Source organism: Paramormyrops kingsleyae, chromosome 17 (assembly GCF_048594095.1).
Source record: "Paramormyrops kingsleyae isolate MSU_618 chromosome 17, PKINGS_0.4, whole genome shotgun sequence".
In the NCBI taxonomy this organism is placed as follows: domain Eukaryota; kingdom Metazoa; phylum Chordata; class Actinopteri; order Osteoglossiformes; family Mormyridae; genus Paramormyrops; species Paramormyrops kingsleyae.
In genome coordinates this window covers 127,911-153,449 of record NC_132813.1, presented here as the reverse complement: position 1 = coordinate 153,449, position 25,539 = coordinate 127,911, and the positions used below count along the sequence as shown (strand labels likewise).

Here is a 25,539-nt window from a genome sequence, read left to right as displayed (position 1 = left end):
TATTAGCTATTTTTAAAAAAAATCATTTATATATATATAGTGATCATACTAAAATAAACAGGTAATATATATTCATCTGATCTAATTAAATCTAATTCAGGCTAAAAAGAAACAATATGTCAAGGAAGTTGCAAATATTTAGACTTCAAAACACTATGAATGACTTAAAACCCTCAGCAGATATTCTGATTTCTGGTTTGCTGTTACCATAGACCTGCCAACACAATATGAATTGCTTTCAAAGATTTGAAAACCATACACTCATCAAGAGTGTCTTAAAACAAGAGCATCTTTTAAACAAAATATTTCCTTGCCTTGCCTGTTTTTTTTTTTATATATAAAAAAAATATTAAACAAAAATTAAATAAGAAAATACTATTAAACAAAGTGTACAGGCCTTAAATAAATTGGTATGTAGTGGAAACACTAACATATTGTCAACATCCACATAAATAAAATAATTAATATTAACATGTAAACATTATGTAAACATTAAGTAACACGTAAACCTGTTTTGGCACAATGCCATACCATATGTGCTTGACTGTCAACGCTATTTTATTCCAGGTTTTTTGCCAGGAAAACTAGCATATTGACTTTGGCAGGTTTTAAACATGTGCGTTGGCACGTCACAACATTTCCTGATGTACTGAGAAGACTCTCTGAAGGTGAACTGCTTGCTGGTATACAGAGATACTTCCTGGCTAGCTTACTCAGGCGTGGGAAGTCGACCTGATGGACTTGCCACCAAGTGAGAGGGTCCATCTCACTGTCTATGGTGGGACACATCATGTAGTTCTCAGTTCAACTTCCACAGTGTGCGATGGTTCCATAGATGATGGAGCTGGGGATGTCTTGAAGAAACTGCCCAGGGACTTTTTGGCCTTCTTTAAGGTGACATCTGTTGGACCCATGCCCTGGTGATCTTGATTACTTAGGTCTTGCTCTTAAAATAGAGAAATAAAGTAAATATTGTAATCAAATTTAGTTATAGTGCATTATTTTGTCACCTTATTATTGTCATATTAACATTTACCTTTGGCACAATTGTTTCAATTTCAGACATCACCCTGGCTCTGATGTCTGACACCTTGTCAGAGCTGATGTAGTTGGCTTTGAATCTGGGGTCCATAAAAGAGGTCATGTCCAGCAGTTCTTGAGTTGCTGGGTTGTCATACTTGGTGTTCATGTACTCTAGAATCTTCATCTTTATGGACTTTGTTAGATCACTGTCTTCTTCCTTTGCAGCAAGAATTGAGGTGTTCATCAAGTGAAGTACAGGTTTCACATATGAAACACTTATGTAACTTTCACCTGATAGAGCATCTGTAAATTCTTGCAGAGGCTGCAATGCTTGGTTTACAGACTCAAGTACATCTAGGTCCTGCCAAGAAGGAACTAAATGTCTTGACTTTCTGTCTGCTGACAGGACGACGCTTATGGCCCGCTGCTGCTCTAGAACAGTGGTTCTCAATCCTGTTCCTGGCGCCCCACCCGCCAGAATGTTTTCATTCCAACCCTACCTTAATCAGGCTTATATGGTCCTTAATAGGCTAAAGCCAGTTCAGACCGAACGCGGCATGCACTACGCTGCGCTCCATGCCGTGCGCCGCTCACGGAGCTTGTGCGAGCACTGCGGTCAAAGATGATATTTGTTGAACTTTGACTGCTGCGTGCGGTGACGCATTGTCTCGCGATCAATAGGAACAAGGCACCGAACCGGGCACAGAAAACTTATGTTGTCCGTGTCTGAGTTCCCAGAGCTATATCACAGAAGCGTAGGATCTTTTTGAATGGAAAATATACATCATCGCTACTGACCGCGAGCCAAAATGACAGGAGAGAGTTTTGAAAACCACGGCTACTCTTTGCACAGAAGCCTCGCGGCGAGCACAGCGCATGCCTATTTAACCTATTAAGGACCATATAAGCCTGATTAAGGTACGGTTGAAATGAAAACATTCTGCCGGGTGGGTTGCCAGGAACAGGATTGAGAACCACTTCACTAGAACCCTCTGAATCATTCTCTGCCTCGAACCCCACCTTGTAGGGCATTCTGTGATGAGGGAGTGCTCCGGGAGGTTGTGCTCTTTCTGTGCTTTTTTTCAGTGCCATTTTCCCCTTCCAGGTGTGGGAGAAATGTCTCACTAATTTTTTGCAGAGACCAACAGCTCGAGTAATGCGCTCATCATCTTTAACAGCATTTTCTGAAGAGTTAAGAAAAAAACAAAACAAGGACATACAGGGTGAAATATTATGCAATATTATAATTACAATTTTATATAACAGCATTTGAGATGTGAGCTATTTGAAACAGCCTTTCAAACTGTCAGCTACAATCTGCTAACCTCTGTGAAATATTTTTCCCAAATAAACACATTATCTTAAATATTACAATATGTGACCCTGCCCATGATAACCCAGCTAAAGTCATTTTTTGGCAACTCTGTTTTATACATAAAATAATTCTACATAATTTAAAGAACATTTTCTGAAAATGTAACCTTGATATCTTTAATACTGACCAAGTAAGGCCATGTCAAAGATTTGGCAAATTACAGGCTCAGAAAAACATGTTTTTGAGAAATTTCAATGTATAAACAAACATTTTCAACACTGATGCATCTTTGAACCATAATTATCCTGATTGTGTGTCATATAGCAAATTAAAGCTTACATTCTCCCATTTCAAGTAATATATGACACATTTATGGAAAAATTCCGCCATGGGGGATGGAAAAAAATTACCTCAGAGTTAGCGTCAAAGCCTTTTTTTTTTTGAGAGAGATATATATACCAAGCATAAAATGTTGATGAAATTGCCTGGTTAGATTGACAAAACGTTCATCTACCGAAAACAAAGCACTGTTTCTGATATGTACACAGTGACACAAAGCAACACACACAGAAAGCGACACCCGGCTAAAGTCGCAATTTTTCTACCTGCTCTTTACCTGACGTGACTGCCACGGATGCACATTGATCTTAATGTCTGTATGCACTTTATAATGATAGAACAGTAGTTCCTAAACAGAATAACACCCAAATCACCAGTTGTTTTTGCACATAAAGTAATCCCAAAGACGTTAGAAAAGCAATGTTTACGAAGCCAACCTCCAGTATTTTCCGGTGGAAAATGGAAACATAAGGTGAATAAAATCACGAATTTCGCTATTTATCCTGTTAGAAATTACATTTCAAACATTACATCCGAAAACCTCAGTACATAATGTATCATTTACTGCAATAAACCCATATGGCATATTGTTGACATTTTTCTCGCTATGATTACTTTGACGCTCTTTATTTCATAATTAGATTTGGCAGATTTTCACAGGTGGGGTCACATACCCAAAATCATGTCTATATTACATGCAACTATACAAACAACTGTACATTGCAATGCAAGCGATGACCAAAGCATTGTAGTCTGACCCAATTATTAAGTTCGGTAGCCTTCACCACATTGGCGCCGTTGTCCGTTGTAATGGACACTTGATTTTCCTCTTAAGTTCCAGCTGGCTAAAATATCCCGCAGTGCATGCAGTGCATGTTTTCGCTGGTGTGGGATTCCGGGAAGTACACAACTCCCAGACAGCGTGCTTTTAATTCAAATTCTTGAGTAAGAAAGTGAACAGTATAGTTCATGTAGGGCTCAGTCGTGCAACTGGACCACAGGTCAGTGGTGCTAGCGTAGAAGTTCACTTGGCTCAGCTCGGAGCTCACTGTCTTCACGCAAGTGTCGTACATCTGTGGAATTGCTACATGAGAAAAATAATTTCTCGATGGCAGCTGATAGCTTCGGTCCAATTTGTTAATTAGACCCACAAAGCCTTCTTTGCTCATGGTGTTAACAGGCATCATGTCTGTCTTTAGCTAAAAAGCGTGAAATAGCATCTGTTAATTCCTTGTGGCGTTTCGACGTTTTTTCGCAAGACATTGCATTTGTAAAACCTTGATTGATGGTTGTCTGTACGACTCCTTTATTGTTACTTGGCTTTTTGTTAGCAGTTTTGGTAGATTTGGCTTTAGACTTTCGGAAGTCTTCATATAGCTCCCTGTGGTTGTGTTCCAGGTGACTGTGGAGATTAGTTGTATTTCCTCTCGACGTGACCACAGTTTTTCGGCATGACTTGTACAGTACCTGCATTTGTGACAAGTCTACTCTCTTGAAGCCAAAATATTGTCATATTTCTGACGTACCGTTCTTTTTAGGCACAAGTTCTTCGCTGCTGTCATTTTCCTCGCTTGTCTCTACTCCTGCCATATTTATTTTTCATTCTCTGCTCTGAGCCGCTAGGTTCACCTTTTGGCCCGGTCTACCCAATAGCATTATATCACCTACTTGGGAGGCAGGTATAAAGATAGTAAGGCCCATCTGATTGGTCAAATTTGGACACACAAATGCTTGGCACATAAATTAAATTTCATTTATCGCAACTCTTTGCGCTACATATATCGCGTATACTATTATCGCGATAACGATAATTTTTCGATATATCGTGCAGCCCTAATAAACAGCCTTCACTGACACTGATATAGTACATGTTTGTAAGCCTACTGCATGCACCAGAGGTCTCCAACCTTTTTTCCAGGATGAGAGCTTCCTAAGAAAATGAGTATCCACGAACTACCCTTCCAATTGTTGGTGTGTTTAACACTGAACAACATTCATCAGTGAACAGACTTTTGCACATTATAAATAACATATTCTGTGTTACCTGAAAGGCTTGACACTGCCTGTCTTCCACCAGAGCTGTAAATGAAACCGTGTTAAGCATAGCACATTTTGCTTTGTGGAATAACTCCCAAGGATTCAGACTTTTTTATATATTTGAATGTAGCTGTGAAGGTTTGTTTCTATGAAATTTAAGAGGATTTAATTACATCACCTATTTATGCTGTGTACAGTGATATGACAGTATTTCCCTGGACTGTGGTGCAGCACAGAGACAGGACATAACATGCACTTCACAGTAAAACACTTCATGGGTACAACACTTATTTACAATGTAAAATACTTGGATGCATATATTAACAAAGTTATATATACAAGCAGTGCCACACATGCATGACCATCCCTATGGTGTCACAGTATGTTTATTCTAAGAATATTATTCTGTTATCACGAGAAAACAAATGATTCTGTGTGAAAGGAATTTGGCATTAGTTTAAGAGTCTGACAAAGCTTTATTACCGTTACCAAAGCTTTGGGAAACAGTCACTCAGCAATCTTTCATGCGTCTTGTGAGCTGCTCTCCGAACAACAGGTGGATACATCTTTTATAGGCAAAAAAGTTGCAACACATCAGCAAAGAGTTGCGACATATCAGCATATTAATTATTAAGCCACCTTGTGATCAATAGGGGGAGGTGACTGGGCAGTGGAAATTAGTCTGTGGTGACCTTGCTATTGGTGATCATCAGGGCAGGGGTGACTGAATGGTAAAATTTAGGCTGTGGTTACCCTGTTATCAGTGACCATCAGGACAACACCAGAGTTAACCTTCCCTGCAGCCGCCCCCTGAGGCTGTTATCGCCCTTGCATCTCACTTGTCCCTCAAGCCCCCTTCCCCGTGGCTATTTGTATTGTTTTATGTTGCAATAGCTAACTTCTCAAACTTAGATCTATACCTTAGTTTGCCTCTTGTGACATACTAGTTCCGCACTTTAAGCATTACAGCCTGCTACAGAATCATCACATCATCAGAAGTTTGAAACAGTAAGGTCATATAATAATCATACAATTTTATATATATATATATATATATATATATATATATATATATATATATATATATATATATATATATATATATATATATATATATATATATATACATATATACACATCTCCGTTTAACAATTACTTCTGGTAATGGTTTCATTACTTCAGCTTTACATGATTTGCATACTCATTGATTAATATTCTATAAGCATTAAGCATAATATCAATTTTTCTCCCACATCTGTTAAATATAACATTTCAAAAAACTGTAAACATGCCCAATCAGACAACACGATTAACATAAATTGTGCAGTGTGAATTTTCAGGCAGTGGATGTTAGTGATAATTGTATAATTGAAACTACAGTTGCAGTGTGACAGTTTTAGACATCTGAACAGACTAAATGAAAATGAGTGAATGCATGATATCTAGCGCACAAATCCAAACATTGCATTATTTATTTATTTGTATTTGGAATTATTATAGGGCTGTTTGGCAAACTGATTTTCATGGGTGTGCAAGCTGCCCCTGGTTTAGACTAAGCAGTCATTCAGCATTTCAGTCTTGTGGGTGCTCTGAGTGCAATGCATATAATCTGGGAAAAAGCTCATTTACAGCTCTATGGGGCTAATTTTAATTTATTACTTTTTGTCCAGATGTTTCTATGATGTCTTTTTTCTGGGTTTGTCAACTTGATTGTCTGGAATTCCACACCTGGTGTGCTGAGCAGACAGAGTCTTATTTGGGGGTTTTGTTTGCATTGTTCAGTCCCATTTCCCACGTCCCCCTTGTTCCTTTTCCCGTTCCTGTTCTTGGTCTCTCCAGTGCTCTCTGCTTGAGTTTGACTCCACGTGCCTTGTCCTAGAGCCGCATAGTTCCTGTACCAACAATTACTAGTGTCCTGTGGCGTGCTATCCAATGATCTTTGGTGTCCTGGGTGGATGGACCGGTTTGGGGTGTCATGTGTTTGACAGCTCGGAATGAATCAGTTTTGTTTTATCTAAGTGCTGGAGTCTTGTGTGTGACAAAATTAGATTAATGACAATAAAGTTGAATCTACACATGTATAATGTGTATACATGCACACGTGTACACATGAAGATGGTGGCGCAGGAGGTAGTGCTATCATTCGGCAACTGGAGGGTTGCAGGTTCGAGCCATGGTTCCTCCTGACCGCATCAAATTGTCCTTGAGCTAGACACTGAACTCCAAATTGCTCCCGGTGTGCAGGTTGACGCGGATGGAAACACGAGCACATCACCCCCGTGCTCCGTTCACTTCACTGGCTTCCCGTTTCTGCCCGGATCACCTACAAAATCTCCCTGCTTACCTTCCAATGTCTGCATGGTAATGCGCCTGTATACTTAAAAGAACTCCTCACCCCCCACTGTCACCCACGCACTCTCCGCTCCACCAACACGCACCTTATCCTCCCTCCCAGGCCTCGCTCCCGCACCACTGGAGATGGGGCCCTTTCCTGCGCTGCCCCACGGCTGTGGAATGCCCTACCTCTTCATCTGAGGGCTCCACAGACTGTGACATGTTTAAAAAAAAAAAAAAAAAACGGAAAACGTTTCTTTTTAACCAATGTTCTTGATTGCTTAACTGTTTAAATGTTTTATTCCTCTTTTTAATGCTGTTTTTAAAGTAATGTTCTCTCATTGTCTCTATGCACTGAGATTTTCTCTGTAAAATGTAAAGTGCATTACAAATTAAATGTTGTTGTTATTATTATTATTATTATTATTATTATTATTAGATAGTAGCAAGTGCAGTATGTACAATTTGTACATTTAAGAGCATGTACAGAGGTGGGAATAGTTATGTACAGATTATGTACAACTACGTTAAGTGAGAAGATAAGGGCAGTGTAAATGGTGGGGATAAATTATTAGTAATACACAGATAAGTTCGGTATATATAAAGATATTCTATATTACTATACAGTAGGACAAATATACAGATATAAAAGCACTTCTTTACACAGCGTGTAGTCAGAGTATGGAATAGTCTTCCTGATAACGTAGTGCAAGCTGAATCCTTTGGTTCCTTTAAATCAGAGCTAGATATGATTTTAACAACTCTGAGCTATTAGTTAAGTTCTCCCCAAGCGAGCTCGATGGGCCGAATGGCCTCCTCTCGTTTGCATAGTTCTTATGTTCTTATGATATACTATGGACAAGTATCCAGATGTGCTATGTATATACAGATGTATAGATGTGTAGTAAACAGATCTACAAAGTGTAGAGAGTTAATTGTGTGTGCAGATAGGAAGGTTCAGCGGGGGACTGAGTTCAATCGGGTGACAGCTGTGGGGAAGAGGCTGTTCCTAAATCTGCTGGTTTTAGTTTGAAGGTTCCTGTAGTGCCTACTGGAGGGGAGGAGCTAGAAGGGATTGTTAGCAGGATGAGAGGAGTCCCTAAGAATGCTGTGTGCCCGGCGTAGACATCTCTTCTTCTGGACATCCTCAATGGCAGGAAGTGGGGTCCCTAAGAATGCAGCGTGCCTGGCGCAGACATCTCTTCTTGTGGACACCCTCAATGGCAGGAAGTGGAGTCCCTATAATGCGCTGTGCGGTTTTCACCACCTGCTGCAGTGCCTTGCGGTCAGCAACAGAGCAATTCCCATACCAGACTGTAACACAGATGGTCAGGATGCTCTATCGCACAGCGATAAACGTTACCCAGTATGTCAGCAGACAGGTGGTTCTTCTTCAGTGTCCTCAAACAGAAGAGGCGCTGAGGGGCCTTCTTGACCAGGCTGGAGATGTTGGTTGACCAGGACAGATTCTCTGAGATGTGGATTCCCCGGAATTTGAAGCTGGAAACCTGTTCAGCAGCCAAGCCATTGATGTGGATGGGGTCATGGGTGTCTCCCTTCTTCTTCGTGAAGTCCACAATGAGCTCCTTGGTTTTCCTGGTATTCAGGAGCAAGTTACTGTCAGCGCACCATACAACTAGGTGCTTTACCTCTTCCCTGTAGTCAGACTCATCGTTGTCACTGATGAGACCGAAAACCGTGGTGTCATCTGCAAACTTGATTGAGTTGGGTCCATACATAGACCTGCAGACATAGGAGAAAAGGGAGTAGAGGAATGGGCTCAGCACACAGCCCTGTGCAGTGCCAGTGTTGAGTGTGATGGTGTTAGAGCAGTTATGGCCTGACCCAACATGCTGGGGTCTGTTGGTCAGAAAGTTCATGATCCAGTTAGATAGAATCCAGTTAGACAAAATGGAGCAGGACCCAGGGAGCAGGATCTGATTAGGGTAGCAGGTTTCTCAAAATGAATAGGGGTCTCATCAAGATCTGAAAAACGGCACAAACCTTGGATGGACATCCAGAAAAAGCAAAGGAATCAGATGCAGGAGATTGATTGGTCTCTGGGATTGGATCACCAAAGGTGGAAAAGAGACCAAACCTAACAGAGAATTGAAAACAGGAACAGGTGCTTTGTATCAAGGCTAACAATCCAGTCACTTGCTCTTTGCCGCCGTTACATCACACTCGCACACCATGAGACTGCCACAGCAGCATGGTGGGTGGGGTTACTGTGGCCCTATCTTTGTCCATGTGTAAGAGCCCTGCTCAGGCCGGCTTTTAGCTTGCCAGTCCCAGAGGAGGCTGCCGTTTACTGCCTGAGAGTCGTGTGTGATCAGCCAATGCATTTTGCTGAAGGGTGGGGTCTTCCCAGCCGCCATCATTAGGTAATGCTTAATAATTGATGCTGTTTCCTGAAGCTACAGTCTCTCAGGATGAGCTGGAGAGTTTGTGTAGATGCAGGACTCATCAGTCATACACGTGGTCCTGCTACATGCTACTTATTAAAAATGTTTGTTGCTTTTGAGCCTATTTAGGAGTCTGTTACTCATTATTTATTTATCTGTTGATGAATCATGTATATCTACCACTCTTGGTCTGTAGAGTTTGCATATTTTCCTAGTGTTTACTTTGGAATCCAATAACGTGAGGTTTAGATGACTTGGCAACTCAAATCGCTATTAGTCTGCGCCCTGTTTTGAACTGCCATCCCATCCAGGGTGTCCACTGCCTCGTGCCCCGTGATGGGCTGGCATCCAATCCAGGGGTGCCCACTGCCTCGTGCCCCGTGATGGGCTGGCATCCAATCCAGGGGTGCCCACTGCCTCGTGCCCTGTGATGGGCTGGCATTCCACCCACGGTGTCCACTGCCTCGTGACCTGTGATGGGCTGGCATCCAATCCAGGGGTGCCCACTGCCTCGTGCCCCGTGATGGGCTGGCATTCCACCTGGGGTGTCCACTGCCTCGTGCCCTGTGATGGGCTGGCATTCCACCCGCGGTGTCCACTGCCTCGTGCCCTGTGATGGGCTGGCATCCAATCCAGGGGTGCCCACTGCCTCGTGCCCCGTGATGGGCTGGCATTCCACCTGGGGTGTCCACTGCCTCGTGCCCCGTGATGGGCTGGCATCCAATTCAGGGGTGTCCACTGCGTTGTGCCCCGTGATGGGCTGGCATTCCACCCGGGGTGTCTACTGCCTCGTGCCCTGTGATGGGCTGGCATCCAATCCAGGGGTGTCCACTGCCTCGTGCCCTGTGATGGGCTGGCATTCCACCCGCGGTGCCCACTGCCTCGTGCCCTGTGATGGGCTGGCATCCAATCCAGGGGTGCCCACTGCCTCGTGCCCCGTGATGGGCTGGCATTCCACCTGGGGTGTCCACTGCCTCGTGCCCCGTGATGGGCTGGCATTCCACCTGGGGTGTCCACTGCCTCGTGCCCTGTGATGGGCTGGCATTCCACCCGCGGTGTCCACTGCCTCGTGCCCTGTGATGGGCTGGCATCCAATCCAGGGGTGCCCACTGCCTCGTGCCCCATGATGGGCTGGCATTCCACCTGGGGTGTCCACTGCCTCGTGCCCCGTGATGGGCTGGCATTCCATCTGGGGTGTCCACTGCCACGTGCCCCGTGATGGGCTGGCATTCCACCTGGGGTGTCCACTGCCACGTGCCCCGTGATGGGCTGGCATCCAATTCAGGGGTGTCCACTGCCTCGTGCCCCGTGATGGGCTGGCATTCCATCTGGGGTGTCCACTGCCTCGTGCCCCGTGATGGGCTGGCATCCAATTCAGGGGTGTCCACTGCGTTGTGCCCCGTGATGGGCTGGCATTCCACCTGGGGTGTCTACTGCCTCGTGCCCTGTGATGGGCTGGCATCCAATCCAGGGGTGTCCACTGCCTCGTGCCCCGTGATGGGCTGGCATTCCACCTGGGGTGTCCACTGCCTTGTGCCCTGTGGGATGGGCTGGCATTCCACACGCAGTGTCCACTGCCTTATGCCCCATGATGGGCTGAGATTGGCTTCATCCTCAACATGACCCTGTTAAGGGTGATGAATAGAAGGAATTATGTATATTTGTGGTTTTGTGTATATTTGTAATAGCTTGTAATACTTAGGTATTAAGTTCCCTTAAATTATGCCTCTTTAATCTTGTCGGCCCTGTGCTTACGATGGATTTTGGTTTTTTTCTCCCAGCACAGAGGTTCACTCCTGTATGGGGGGCATACAAAAAACAGGCTCGAGCTGCTTAGGAATACTTTATTTACTTGGGTAAAGCATTCACCACCAAAACAAAGCTTCCAGGCTTCTATCTTTGGAGCTGGAATCTGCTCAAGCAGAATGCAACCCCTCGAACCATCACCAGGCCTCATTGCTGCACTTCTCAGTCACCTTGTTATTTTGGTCACAGTAATTTTGGCCATGGAGAGTCAAACAGACCCCCAACCCCAAGAGGTTGTTTTGGATTGTGTGTGGTGGGGTGGGGGGGGGGGCAGGAAAGGGTGTCATTCCTTTCTTGGGAGTTCATGAACCTGGGGGACCTTCAGAAATATTTGCTGATGTGGGAACCACTTTGAGCTTTCGTACATGAGAAAAGAGAGCATTTCATGCAGCAAGAAGAAGGTCTACAAGTTATTGTGATCTTTGGATAATTGCCAGAACATGGAGGTCTTCTGGTTTGTTTTGATGACAGTGCCCTGTGAGGCCGGGAGATTGTACAGCTAGAGCTAAATCTTTGGAAAGTCTAGGGTTGTCATATGGTGTCATAGACTGAGGGGCATCTGGAGAGATGAACTAATTGGGCTTCCTAACTGATGGCAGGTAGGACCTGTGTGGAGAAACTTCAGAGGAAATGAAAGAAACCTTCTGGAAGTAGAGTACTCATGTGACTGTGTGAGTGTTTGTCCAAAGCAACTTACAGTAGAGGGAAGGGTTATGATTTGATTAGAACCCATGACCATTGCATTGTTGGTGCAATGCTCTATTTGTTCAGCTACAGGTTGTATGTATGAGAGGGTTTTCAGTCCTGTCTTGTGCTCAATCTCACATATTTCCTGTTCTCAGCTCTTGTTCCTCTGCCTCCTCTGCTGATTTCACAACTTGGAAGAGCTTAGTTGGTGTGACATCTCTTAGGGTGCTTTTCCACTACAAAGGTTACCGTTTTTTTGGTACTTCAGAAAAACACCAAAAGTATGGTGCCTTTTCTGCTGGTGTAATAACTTAGCTAAAACATTTACTCTGTCATAGGGAACAAAACTTCACAAGCTTTGCAATTTTAATAATTGTTCCTTTTCAAGACTATATAGTACAGACGCTCCTCTACTTATGAACTTTCAACTTACGAACTTTCAGACATACAAACGAAGAGGTCTGTAAATCCAAGTATGACTTCTGGCCGCTATTTCCGCCACGCAGCAGTATGGTGTGCGTACTCCCAACGTCCTAGTTCTTCGTACTTGCATATACCTTTAAAATGATGTTGAATAACGACTTACAAACATTTTAAGTTACGATCGGCCGTTTGGAGCGCAACTCGTTCGTAAGTAGAGGAGCGTCTATATATGTCTAAAAAATTTGTCTACCACCACTGCTTTTGCATGAGTGCTGCACGCATTTGCCAAGATAATCAATCTTTTTCATCCTTGCCATTTAAATGACAGGTTTGTGAACAATTCATTAATATTGAACTCCTTTTTGCTTTATAAATATCTTAATATTTATTGTAACAAAATCACATTGTGATATTTAAAAAAAATTGCAGTATCGTAGCCCTAGTATGTTATAGAAAATACTTTATTTGGGATATAATTTTTTTGTCAAGCTTCAATTCCATATTTAGTGTGTAACAGATTTAAAACATGACAGTATTACCACGATACCATCAAAATATTAACTGGTGTGTATTAAGGATAGTAAGGGTCTTATAATTGAAAACGACATTGACATAGTAAATGAGTTCAATGATAGTTTTGCACGGGTATTCACTGTCGAGGACACTAGTAACTTACCAGTTCTTATTACTAATTCAACATCGTCTATAACTAATATATATATAACTGAAGCTGATGTTTTGCAAAGCCTAGCTAAGCTCAAAATAAATAAATCACAGGGCCCTGATGGCATCTTACCTATAGTGTTAAAAGAGATGAGGGATATTATTTGCCGACCCTTAACATTACTGTTTCAAAAATCCTTATCTGAAGGTGTGGTACCTTCTGATTGGAAGCATGCCAACATAACGCCCATTTTCAAAAAAGGGGATAGAAGTAATTTGTCAAACTATAGGCCAATCAGTCTAACTTGTATAACTGGTAAAGTTATGGAGGCTATAATCAAAGAGAAAATGGTAGATTACCTGGACTCAAATAACATTTTGAGGGATAGCCAGCATGGATTTAGGAGAGGTAGATCCTGTTTAACAAATCTGTTGGAGTTTTTTGAGGAAGCTACTCAGGAAGTTGATGATAAGAAGGCCTATGATGTCATCTATTTAGATTTCCAAAAGGCTTTTGATGTTGTTCCCCACAAGAGGCTCTCACTTAAACTCAAAGCGACAGGTATTTTAGGAACTGTAGCGACTTGGATTGATAACTGGTTAACGGATAGGAAGCAGCGAGTAGTTATAAGAGGCTCGATGTCACAGTGGGCCTGCGTTCATAGTGGGGTACCGCAGGGTTCAATTTTAGGACCACTTTTGTTCCTAATTTACATAAATGATATAGACACCAATATATACAGTAAACTGGTGAAATTTGCAGATGACACCAAGGTGGGTGGTGTAGCAGATACTGAACTAGCGGCTCAGCAGCTACAGCGGGATCTTAATTTAATTAGTGACTGGGCTGACACCTGGCAGATGAAATTTAACATAGACAAATGTAAGGTACTCCATGTAGGGAGCAGAAATATAAAGTACAGGTATTTTATGGGACCTACTGAAATAAAGGTAGCTGATTATGAGAAAGACCTTGGTGTGTATGTTGATGCTTCCATGTCTCATTCTCGCCAGTGTGGGGAAGCAATAAAAAAGGCCAATAGGATGTTGGGGTACATCTCCAGGTGTGTGGAGTTTAAGTCAAGGGAGGTAATGCTAAGATTATACAATTCCTTGGTGAGACCTCACCTAGAATATTGTGTACAGGTTTGGTCACCATATCTTAAAAAGGACATAGCGGCCTTAGAAAAGGTGCAGCGTAGGGCCACAAGAATGATTCCTGGTCTTAGAGGAATGTCATACGAGGAAAGGTTATTTGAGCTAAATCTGTTCAGCCTCAAGCAAAGGAGACTGAGGGGGGACATGATCCAGGTCTATAAGATTCTAACAGGTTTGGATGCTGTTCAACCGAATAGTTACTTCAGCATTAGTTCAAATACAAGAACTCGTGGCCATAGGTGGAAATTAGCGGGAGAACATTTCAAACTGGATTTAAGGAAGCACTTCTTTACACAGCGTGTAGTCAGAGTATGGAATAGTCTTCCTGATAACGTAGTGCAAGCTGAATCCTTGGGTTCCTTTAAATCAGAGCTAGATAAGATTTTAACAACTCTGAGCTATTAGTTAAGTTCTCCCCAAGCGAGCTCGATGGGCCGAATGGCCTCCTCTCGTTTGTATAGTTCTTATGTTCTTATGTTCTTAAATATTTAGTACTTTATTAATATCAACATTAAATCTTGTTTCAAGTTATATTTATATAATTGCATCACCTATGCAAAAACAAGAAACATTCACTTATTTAACAGAAGAAATTAACTGTGATGCTGTGATTACTATTTCAATTGCATAGAATTAGGTTCCAGTTCAAAATGTTGAGAACTTCATCCTTACCGGCACCCCAAAATGCATAATCGGCAAAATTATGCAGGGGTGGGGAATCTCTTCCATAGAGGGCCAGTGGAGGTGCGGGTGTCTGGGATGACCTCTCAATCAGCCAATAATGGACAGTGGTGCCTCAGAGTCTAGTATTCTAATTTAATTAGCATGCTCAGATTGGGCTTAGACTGGTTGTTCACATGTCATTACTTATTGTGAAAGTTACAGGAATTACTTTAATGTGAAATAAAAGGCTTTTGAATTTTTCAAATGCATTGTTAAAAAAAATAATCAGCTCAAGCATCCTTAATTTACACACTTGTGAAAATCATAAACATTACATATTAGATTTAATCTTTACACTATAGCTAGCTATCTATTGTTAAATGGTGATACATTTGAAATGAAATGACATTTACAAGGTATCTGAAACATCTGAGTTAGTGTACAATATACAACTTAAATTCCCCAGATTAGAATATTCCAAAACTTTGATATTTAATCTTCAAACAGGACAAAAAAAAACAATTCAGAATGCTGTGTTCCTAAGGTATTGTAATAAATGTGGGTTCTTTAACGCAGCAGAAAACTGCAACAAATACCCGAGCCTGTAATGATCACAACCCAAGCTTTATGTAGGAGAATCGACTATCTTTATTAATTCATACACTTTCTGCAATTAAAAGGGTAAAAAAGATCGCGAGGGCAGAGATAATCAGCAATACCAGACAATGGGCTTCATTACATCACACATTAAATTAAAGCTCACAACCCTCTAAGGAGGCACTGCAGACCACGTAATCCCCAAACACTATATAGGGCTGCACACACACCAACGAGAAGCACCGTCGCGGGATGCAGTTATACTCCCTCCCCCGCAACACACCCGCACAACATACGCGCGCACGCATTCACACACACACACACACACACACACATAAAAAGTTGCTTAACACCCCCCCGTGGGGTTCAAGTTCAAGGCACTATCATACAATCCAAGGGAAGCGCAAGCTCAAAAAAAACAAGGATCAAGCTCACGCCAATATACCGAATCCAATTGCGGCACTCCACTCTCCTAAACCCAGGCCTAACTTACTAAAGAAGGCAACAAGCCTCCCCTCTTAATGCAGCACGAACTGATCCCCCTCATCTGTCTATCTCCGTAACACCTGCAATCCTAAATATTTGCGAACGACACCCTCCCGTCCCAAGAGTGTTAAGCCGCAGGTATACAAAACAACAAAACCCCCTCAACTATTTCTCGTATCCTTTTATATCCTGCCTTGTTCCGGAATACTCCCGAATCAGCCACACGTGCTACGGTCAATTAAATCAATTGAATTATGTCTCCGCCCATCCAAACCCAAATCAGTCCACACGTCACAGTATTAAAAAAGTAGGCGCAAGAATGTGACAGGCAGATTAAAATAAATTATATCCAGATCCAGTGCTTTGTTAAATGTATACATTTCAGTGAAAATTGGCACCATAGTTAAGTGAATTGGTTTCTTGTTCTTGCATAGGTGATACAATTACATCACCTTTATCTACAGATATGATTTGAAAGGAGATTTAATATTGATATGTTGATATTTCTTAATAAAGAACTAAATATAATGGGTGTGCTATTTTTTTCACATGACTATTACTGTTTTTAACTTGGCAGAGAACAAACATAAAACAATCACAAACGCTGTAACTGTTTCGTTAAATTAAGTAATAATAAAAGAGAAAACAATTCCAGTTAAATGAAAAACGGCGATCTTGTAGCTAACGCTACTTGGACCCCCAATAACACTAGAACTGCCGTTTCCCACGCCAAATAATGACAAATTCCTTTAACCTCTAAGCAACACGTACTGCAGTGTATGCGGCCCTTTTGTTTGCGTTAAGAAGCCAATCTTACACATTCAATCAAAACGCTGCAATATTCCTGAAATCGTACAGCTGAAAAGTTTTCAAACGCAGTATGCATTTTATAAAACGTTGAATAAATATAGACATAGTAAACTTGTGATTTTATGTTCGCCGAAGTTTCCGCTTTTTAACAAGTATATAAAGTAATGATTTTTTTCCTGTACAAATCAACTCTGGTGAAACTGTTAAAATATTTAAATGTACGTCTTCGGGGTTGCTAGATGTCATACATCTGGCGTCACACACGATTTCAGACTCTAACGCTGTCTTTTTTAAAGACCGTCCATACCCCCTTGTAATAGCGATTAAATTGATCAGTTTTTTTGGTGTTTATGTTAAAGCGAGACTTTTATTTTATTAACGGTGTGGAATTAAGATTGATTTTATAAGATTAAGCTATCGAAACAAGTACCTAATGAGTACTAAAATATTACATGAATACGGCTGTATTATGGGTTTTACGTCTGAGGGTTGCGGCAGCTCTGCTGCTGTGCGGATTACTGACTGTCCCATGGTTTTCTTGATGGGTGAGCAGTATACTAACGCAATGGTATATTAAAAAAAACGAAAGGTGTGCATACAAAGAAGTACGTGTTGGTGGCGGTAAAGGAGGTCGCGGTGGAACTCTGACTATGAAATAAGTAGGTAATTGTGTATTTTACATTTAAATGCACCCTACAATAAAATGCACTTTTGATAAGAATACTTATGTAAATACTTATGGGAAAACTGTATACCCATCTCCTTTAATCTCAGTATTTGGGGTGGTCCCAACTGACATACCTTTGAGTAGATACAAGTCTATGATGATTGCGTTTTGTTCTCTGCTGGCTAGACGGCTTATTCTTTATAAATGGAAGGACCATCATCCTCCAACATTTGGGCATTGGATTAGAGAGGTTATGTGTCATATTCATCTAGAAAAGATAAGATATACCATTGGTGGATCTGTTGGGAAGTTTTATGCTACAGTATCTGGCAACCATTCATGTCTTTTGTCGAAAATATGGTTGCAACCTACAGGATAAGAGAACTTTTAAGCAACTGACAGTGAGGTGAAAGTAGGAGAACAGTCAGACTGACAGAGAAAGTGACCTTTTTACACAAACTTTTTAGGGACTGTCTGAAAGTCCTGAATTGAGATCAAGGGGAGCATGAAACCAGTTTATTTAGGGCAGGCCTCAGGCTCCTTCCTGCTTAATAAATGAGTAAATAGATAAAATATGCCTTGAGGGCAGTCTGTGCTGGAGCAGTCAGACAGGGGGCCTGAGGAAGAAAGCTCAGAAAGGGAGCTTTTGTAATTTTGTTATACTTTTAACCTGAATTAAATATTCCACCAGGCAATCAGTTGGGCTGAGGGAAGAAAAGTTGCTATTTATAGGGCTGAGACTTCCGCCCCAGCACATGCCTGTGTGCACCTGTAACCTTTCGATCATGTGGTCCTTGTGGTGGCTATATTTATTTAGTAGTGAGTATTTCGGTGGGAGGTGTTTCGATACATCAGCCACAGCAAAAGTCTCCAAGGAAGCTGCCTGCATGGCATGCCACCTCTTCACAGGCTGGCTTCAGGAACGGGGCATGTTGCCAGGCAGCCATGGGTGCCACCTAATAAGCCCCCCCTGTTAGCTGTGCTGCCCTTTAAAGAATGCTTACGCCCTGAACCAACTGGCTGCTACATGGGTTGTCAGTTACCTTGCGTCCCATAGAGAACATGAAAGTCCAGCAAAACTCCTCCAAAAGATGACTACAGCGAAGCAGACAAACTTCAGTGCAATGGTGGTCTGATGGTTAGGGAAGCGCAGATGTAATTGAAAGATTGCTGGTTCGAATCCCCGAATCACCACTGAGGTACCCTGAGCAAGGTACCGCCCCCAAGCACGGCTCCCTGGGTGCTGAATTAGCTGCCCCCTGCTATATCACGATGTCACATATGGGTTAAATGCAGAGGACACATTTCGTCGTTGTGGTGTATCACCAGTGATCACTGATCACTAAATTCTATAACTCAATAAATTAAATAGCAGACTTGTTTCTTGCAGGGGCATTCAGCACATTTTAAGCATGAATAGAATGTTATGGGATGAGCTACAAAAAAAACAGTTTCTTAAACATTGTGTATTCTTGTGGGTGCATCTGTCACATGCATGAGCTGGTCATTCCCCAGGACTGTCCCACTTCACCCCCTAATGCAGTGTTTCCAAAACTGCTCCGCAGGGACCAACAGAGAATCCATGTTTTTACTCCCTCTCAGCTACAGTAGGGAGCAAAAATGTGTACTGTCTGGCAGGGAGCATAAATGTGGTCCATCTGTGGGTCTCCAAGGACTGTTGTAATGCTTGGATTCCCAAATTTTTCAGCCCACGACCCCAAGACGGGCCCTTAATAGATTTCCCAGGCTGGGGGGGGGGGTTCCCTCAGTTCGTTTATCATAATGTCCATTAGTGGTGGCTATGATTAAAATGGAATATTTGTTCACGTTTTTAAAATGGAAATTATCATGTGACATCCACCGCACCACTGTTGTTTTCTGTATTGCAAGAGAGTGATGTCTCTCTCCAAAAATAAATAGGAGCATGCCACCAGTCACCAAAATATCAGTTTTTGTTTTATTTTAACAAGGCGGTTTGGTCATGCAGCAGGGGCCAGGGCACACGGACATTAGCGCGCCCAAATGTGACCTGCCAGATGTGTCGATACCAAAGGGCGGGGGGCATTCTTTATTTGTAATTAAATGATCTCTTGGTGTGTTGGCCTGGAGCTGGACCGCTGTGGTGTTTTACGCTAATGCTAATGGACCATGTTCTCGACTGACCTTGCTTTTCCACCTGGGGTGAAAAATGAGTCAGCAGGAGTCAGTGCTGCCAGACTAATGCACAGAAAATGTCTTTGGGTTCCTTAATCAGATCTCCATAATGGGGCGGCCTTCACTGGGAGCTTGTGCTGCTGTTTACTGATTGTGGGTGGGGGGATGGGGGGGTTGGCAGTGTGTACTACAGCCAACCTGATGATGCGTACTGCATGAGATGATGATGATCCGCAAAACCATGTGGACCATGTGTGCCATGGCATTTGGAATTAGAGGCTCTGTAGTGGACAGGTGTCTGTGCAAGCAGCCCAATCGTAAGAGTGTGCAGTGTGAGTGTGCAGTGTGTGTGTGCAGTGGGGGGGGGATGTGCAATGTATATATTATAATGTGATGAAGACCTGTTTTTACCTTGTGGGGACACTGTTTTATATATAAAAAAGGAAAATAAAAAATCTGTGAAGGCAATCAAAAATGTAAAAATGCCAAAAAGGTTTATTTGGTTACTTATGGTTAACGTTAGTGCTGGGTAGGGGTTCAGGTTGTCATAGTTTGGATAAGGGATACGCCTCAGAAATATATGGAGAGTCCCCACAAAAATACACATACCTGTTCTGTGTGTGTGTGTGTATGTGTGTTTTAGTGCAGTCACAGCTGAGTGTGCAGATGGAGGATGCTGTCGAGTTTCCTGTGGGAGACACAGCACAGATCTCCTGCTCATACTCCTTCAGCGAAAAGCCCCCGGATGTGATTATACAGTGGACTGCAGTGAGTATACTCTCCACCAACAGTGGGATGACATGAACAAATGGCAGTCAGGGATGAGAACTGGGTATGATGCGAAGTCCAGGTCAAAACTGATGATATATTTCAAGTTATCACTGGTTCATATACATGGGGAGACTAACCAAGATCATTAAAAGGTCCCTGTTCACCAGTTAAAAGGTGATAGAAAGAGGATCTACAACAGCAACATCACGGTGAGCCTTTCCGATGAGCTGCCGGATTTCGTCGGTCGCATCAACATCAGCTGGGACTCTGACGACGACAGACAGGGAGAAACAGTGTTAACCATAATGGACCTGAAGGTGAAGGACGAGCAGCAGTTTGCCTGCCAGGTGGATGGCATGTCGGCCGGGATGCAGGAACGCCGGACTTGGCTCAAAGTGTTCGGTACGACTGCCAGCTATTGGAAGTAAACCGTCTGTTTGTGGAGAGTTTATCTGCAATCTTTTTTAACCTACCCCTGTACACCTCTGGGGTTATATCTACCAGAGAGATGGGACTGTCAACATGCCGAATAGTCAGATACCTTAGTCAACAGAGGAACACAATTAAAAGTTAAAAACCATGTATGAGAATAAGTATGAGAACATGTCTGCTAATAAAACACACTTATGTGTCTAATGTAATTCTGACCTAATCTGAGCCATCAGATAAGATTTAAGGTTTTTTAATCATGTTCTCATGATATGTAATTTTAATATTTGTCACAATAAATCTTCAGTTATTCAAGACCTGCTGATTAAACGTGAATTAAGAGACTTGTACAAAAGGACGTTTGATGTTAAAACTAAACTCTTCTGACTTTCCTACCCTCACACCACCCACAGAATCACCAGATTCACCCGAGATTGAAGATGCTGAGTCTATATTCAGAGTTGACAGCAATGAGCAGTTAAGGGTAAGATATGCTCTTCAAAAAGAGAAGTTCTTTGCTTCATATTTCTTTTGTGTGGGAAGGAGACACTGTGGGCAGACATCTCAAGGGGTTTACACCTCGCTGAAGCTGCAGGGGAGGCTCTACTGTATGGATCCACTTCTGTTCACGTGTCCAGATATATAGGTGGACAGAATCTGTTCTAGAGAAATTGCAAAGAATTGGACACTCAGGGGCCTTAAGCATAAAGACTGCCCTTTACTTTTGCCTGCACTGTTCATCCCTCCTCCACCACCCCTGCTATAGGTCGCAACGTGCAAGACCAGAAATGGCTACCCTAGACCAAAAATTACTTGGTACCGTGACCGCACCACACTGCAGCAAAGCACAGGTGAGTACAGAGTTGAAAAAGTAGATGGTCAGAGTCAGGGCTATCATCACAGTCTTCCTGCCTCTGTTTGGTTTAACTTTTTCACTCTTCAGTACAACTGCTTTGTTTTCTTGCATTTATTTATGACTGGTTAACCTCAGTGCTTCTTTCACTGGTGGATTCTTGCTAAAAGGGATACCTGCTTGAGTAATGAGGTGGTGTAATGAATCTGTTCCGTTTTCGCTCAGACGTCTTCATACAGGAGCGGGAGATACAGGAGTCCAGCGGCCTTTTTACCATCGAAAGTGAGCTTCACTATAAAGTGACCAAGCAGGATAAGGATGCCCTTTTCTACTGTGAGGTCACCTACCTGTTACCTGGTGAAACAAGGATGATGGAATCAAAGCACATCAGTATCACTGTTCACTGTAAGTGCCTACCATATGCAACTCAACTCCAACCCAACAAAATGCATGTGCACCATAGTGACCCCAGCCATGACCAATTGCACATGAACCATACTGTTCCTAGACCTCAACAAATGTACACACACATCGATTTCACACCGGACCAAAACACACGCACGTACCATCAGTCCCACACCTGACCGTACATGTACTCTTTGAAACAACATATGTACACTGCCTTCATACATTCGTGGGCCTCCTGAACACTGACAGGTGCCAGTATAATGAGAGCCTTGCCATTTTTTTCTACCCACACACAGATCCATCAACGAAGACTGAGATGTGGATATTGCATCCAAAGAGGCTGGTCAAAGAGGGGGATAAGGTGGAGATCGCCTGTCATGGAAATGGGAATCCACCGTCATATTTTTTGTTTTCTAAGGAGGTAGGAAACCAGCCCACTTGCTTACCATAGTGGTTTTCATCTGTCCTCACCACCCCCCCCCCCCAAAAGCTAGTCCATTTTTTTTGTGCTACATACACATCTAATTTTACTGGTCAACTAATTACCACATGTAGATGATGGAGTTGTGTGGGGTGGCTGGGTTGAGAACCACTGCTTTAACAGCTCACAAAATTACAGTAGATTTTGCACTACAGTGAACACTTCCAAATCATACATGGACATGTCACCCATTGATTTGACCACAAGTAAGCATGCATGTCCATGCACCTGCATGAGTGTGTGCAGTGCCATGCATCTGTTTGCCTCTGCTGTCCCTAGGACATCGATATGGATTTTAAACAGGATGGGGAAAAGCTACTGCTAATGAACGTGACTCGTGCAGACAGTGGCACGTACCTGTGTGATCCCATGGATACAAACATCATTCTCGACCAGCAGCAAGGGAAAACTGAGCTTCAAGTCCACTGTGAGTGCTGTAAAGCTTGTCCAGACAGCTCTTCACCTGCTCCATCTTGCTAAAAAACATACACAACAAGCAATTTTATGAGGGAGTAAGGGCCACGATATTTCTATGCTCTTCTTGTGATCTCCTCAGACCTGGATGAAGTGGTGTTGATGGCTGAGAAAGGGAGGGTGATGAAGCTGGGCGACAGCCAGAAGATTACCTGTAATGCCTTGTCCTCCCTGAGCACCCATACCGAGTGGTTCAAGGTACCACTGCTGTTGCCATAGATATCAGTTTGCAGAGTGTTCCACATGATACACTGACTATGATTGACAGTAACCATCTGTTAATCTGTAACAATAGGGTGGAAAGAAGATTGGAGAGGAACATGTGCTAGAGCTACAAAATGTGTCTTATGGAATGGCAGGGGAGTACAGCTGCCAAGTGACTGTGCCCTCTCTGCCCAATCTGCATCGCAGTGCCACCATCCATATAATCACCCAGGGTGAGCTCCCATAATCCCCCACCATCTCCCATGGTACAAAAACTGTTGATAGTGGGGTGATGCAGTTGGGTAGGTATGACATTATTAACACCTCCCCCACCCCACAGGGCCCCCTATGATTATCTCGCCAGATGATGTCATTATCGACACCCATATTGGGGACTTTCTGAACCTGACCTGTGAGGCTTTGGGTTTACCCTCACCTACCCTCACCTGGAAAGTTGACAACAGTCAGGTGACATCCCTGCCCCATGTCACATGACCCGATACCCCTCTCACACTATGGACATTTAAGTTTTTGGGTCAATTCCTAGTCAGAATTGGCTATATCATCATGTTTCTATGATTAATATAATAGTTATAATGTAATACATGGTCTTCTGCTGGGTAATACAGATGACAGGGCGGAGCAACCATTTGGAGGGCAGGACTCACAGTGCGCTGGACATGAAGGTGACCTCTAACCTCGCAGTCGTCTGCATCGCGACCAATGACGAAGGCACAGACAAGAAGTTCTACAGGGTCAGGGCCAGTAAGTGTCAGCAGCCAACTGGGCTCTGTGGGGGGTTTAGGGTGGGTATGCCCTGTATCCAGTTCAGACCCATACCCAACAGTGACGTGATCTGTATCCAGTTCCGACCCACACACAACAGCGAGAATGTGATCTGTTCCCAGGTCTGACCCATATCCAACAGTGAGAACGTGACCTGTACCCAGTTCTGACACATACCCAACAGTGAGAAAGTGACCTATACCCAGTTCTGACACATACCCAACAGTGAGAAAGTGACCTGTACCCAGTTCTGACACATACCCAACAGTGAGAACGTGACCTGTACCCAGTTCTGACACATACCCAACAGTGAGAACGTGCCTTGTATCCAGCTGGCTTGGGAATGAAGAGCAGAGGGGCACATACAGTAGGAGGAGCTTTAATCAAACTTAAGCACTGGCCCGTGTTGCCATTGCAGGGAACATTTTTGTTTTGAATTTGATGTTTGAATTACATTGTTTATAGGTTTCCTGTTGAGAGCTGAAATAGCCTTTACATGAAACACATTATTCCAGAATAACAATCGTGGACCTGACCAAACACACATGCACCAGCTTGATAACTAACCATAACAAATGAAAAGCTGGATGACTCAACAAGAATCTCTTCTGCCTATGTTTAATCGAATCTGTTCTAATAATTGTCATCTGGTTTGTTAACAGGTACTAGAGCAAAGAAGGTTCAAAAAGGTGTGTATCCCATCTTTAATACACAACCCCCTTATGTACAAATATCCAGTGAAAATTATAGTTAAAAACTACTGCATTTACTGTACTTTTGCAATACAACAGCAAAGTAATGTTATTAATTTAATGATATTGCGAATGTTACTGAGCTGATATCCAGCCATCTACACTGGCTGTTATGTGATGCCAAATGGGGCGTAGTCAGATGTTGCTGACTGTCTCTTCAGTTTGCCGCATAGTGCTTCTGTGCTTAAATTCAGGACAATAAAACACGGAGGTCGTAACCCCCTTCAGATTGTTTACAGCACGGGCAATGTTGTCAACTTTCAGCATCCGAAAATGAAGATAACTTTGCTATGATATCCTATGAATCATTAATTTTCATAGTGTAAATACTGGGAGCATAAGGAGAGAGAAAAATGCATGTGACTGCATTTCCACTGTTTTCCTCCAGAGAGTGGTGTGATTATCGCTGTCATTATAATCTCTATTCTCCTGCTGGCTGTCCTGGGGAGTATCCTCTACTTTCTGTACAAGAAGGGCAAGATCTCCTGTGGACATTCTGGGAAGAAGGAAATGTGAGCACAAACTTCAGATTTTTAAATGAGCAGTTGGGCTGATCATTGTATGCTACTTAGTGTTTTGTGACCAGGGTTATTCATGTCTCCACAGAACTAAGGAAAAGGGTAAGAAAGACGACATTGTCATGGAGATGAAGACGGACAAGACAGAAGAGACTGTGCTTCTTCAGGGTGTCAATGGGGACAAAAAAAGCCTTGATGATCAGGTAACTAGGGCCATATCCGACAGATATGTGACAGGGGACTCTTGGATTAGAAACAATAATTAACATGTCTTTGTTTCTAGTAAATGCAACTAT

General features: G+C 42.8%; 1 protein-coding gene across 4 annotated transcripts in view; it reads left to right on the top strand.

The window, feature by feature from the left end:
- The window catches only part of LOC111833831 (cell surface glycoprotein MUC18), a 32,859-nt gene that overhangs the window by 5,335 nt on the left and 1,985 nt on the right, over positions 1-25,539 (top strand). For 2 of the 4 annotated variants that reach the window (XM_023792456.2, XM_023792458.2), the window contains exons 2-15: positions 20,211-20,335; positions 20,506-20,740; positions 21,181-21,251; positions 21,534-21,618; positions 21,846-22,025; positions 22,325-22,449; positions 22,789-22,936; positions 23,066-23,181; positions 23,279-23,420; positions 23,528-23,655; positions 23,817-23,952; positions 24,636-24,662; positions 25,114-25,237; positions 25,332-25,446. In XM_023792456.2, coding sequence (XP_023648224.1) covers positions 20,211-20,335; positions 20,506-20,740; positions 21,181-21,251; positions 21,534-21,618; positions 21,846-22,025; positions 22,325-22,449; positions 22,789-22,936; positions 23,066-23,181; positions 23,279-23,420; positions 23,528-23,655; positions 23,817-23,952; positions 24,636-24,662; positions 25,114-25,237; positions 25,332-25,446 — 1,757 coding nt within the window. Of the gene's footprint in view, positions 1-11,598; positions 11,859-20,210; positions 20,336-20,505; positions 20,741-21,180; positions 21,252-21,533; positions 21,619-21,845; positions 22,026-22,324; positions 22,450-22,788; positions 22,937-23,065; positions 23,182-23,278; positions 23,421-23,527; positions 23,656-23,816; positions 23,953-24,635; positions 24,663-25,113; positions 25,238-25,331; positions 25,447-25,539 lie in introns of those variants that run through there. The other 2 variants (XM_023792459.2, XM_023792457.2) reach the window with 2 other exon arrangements.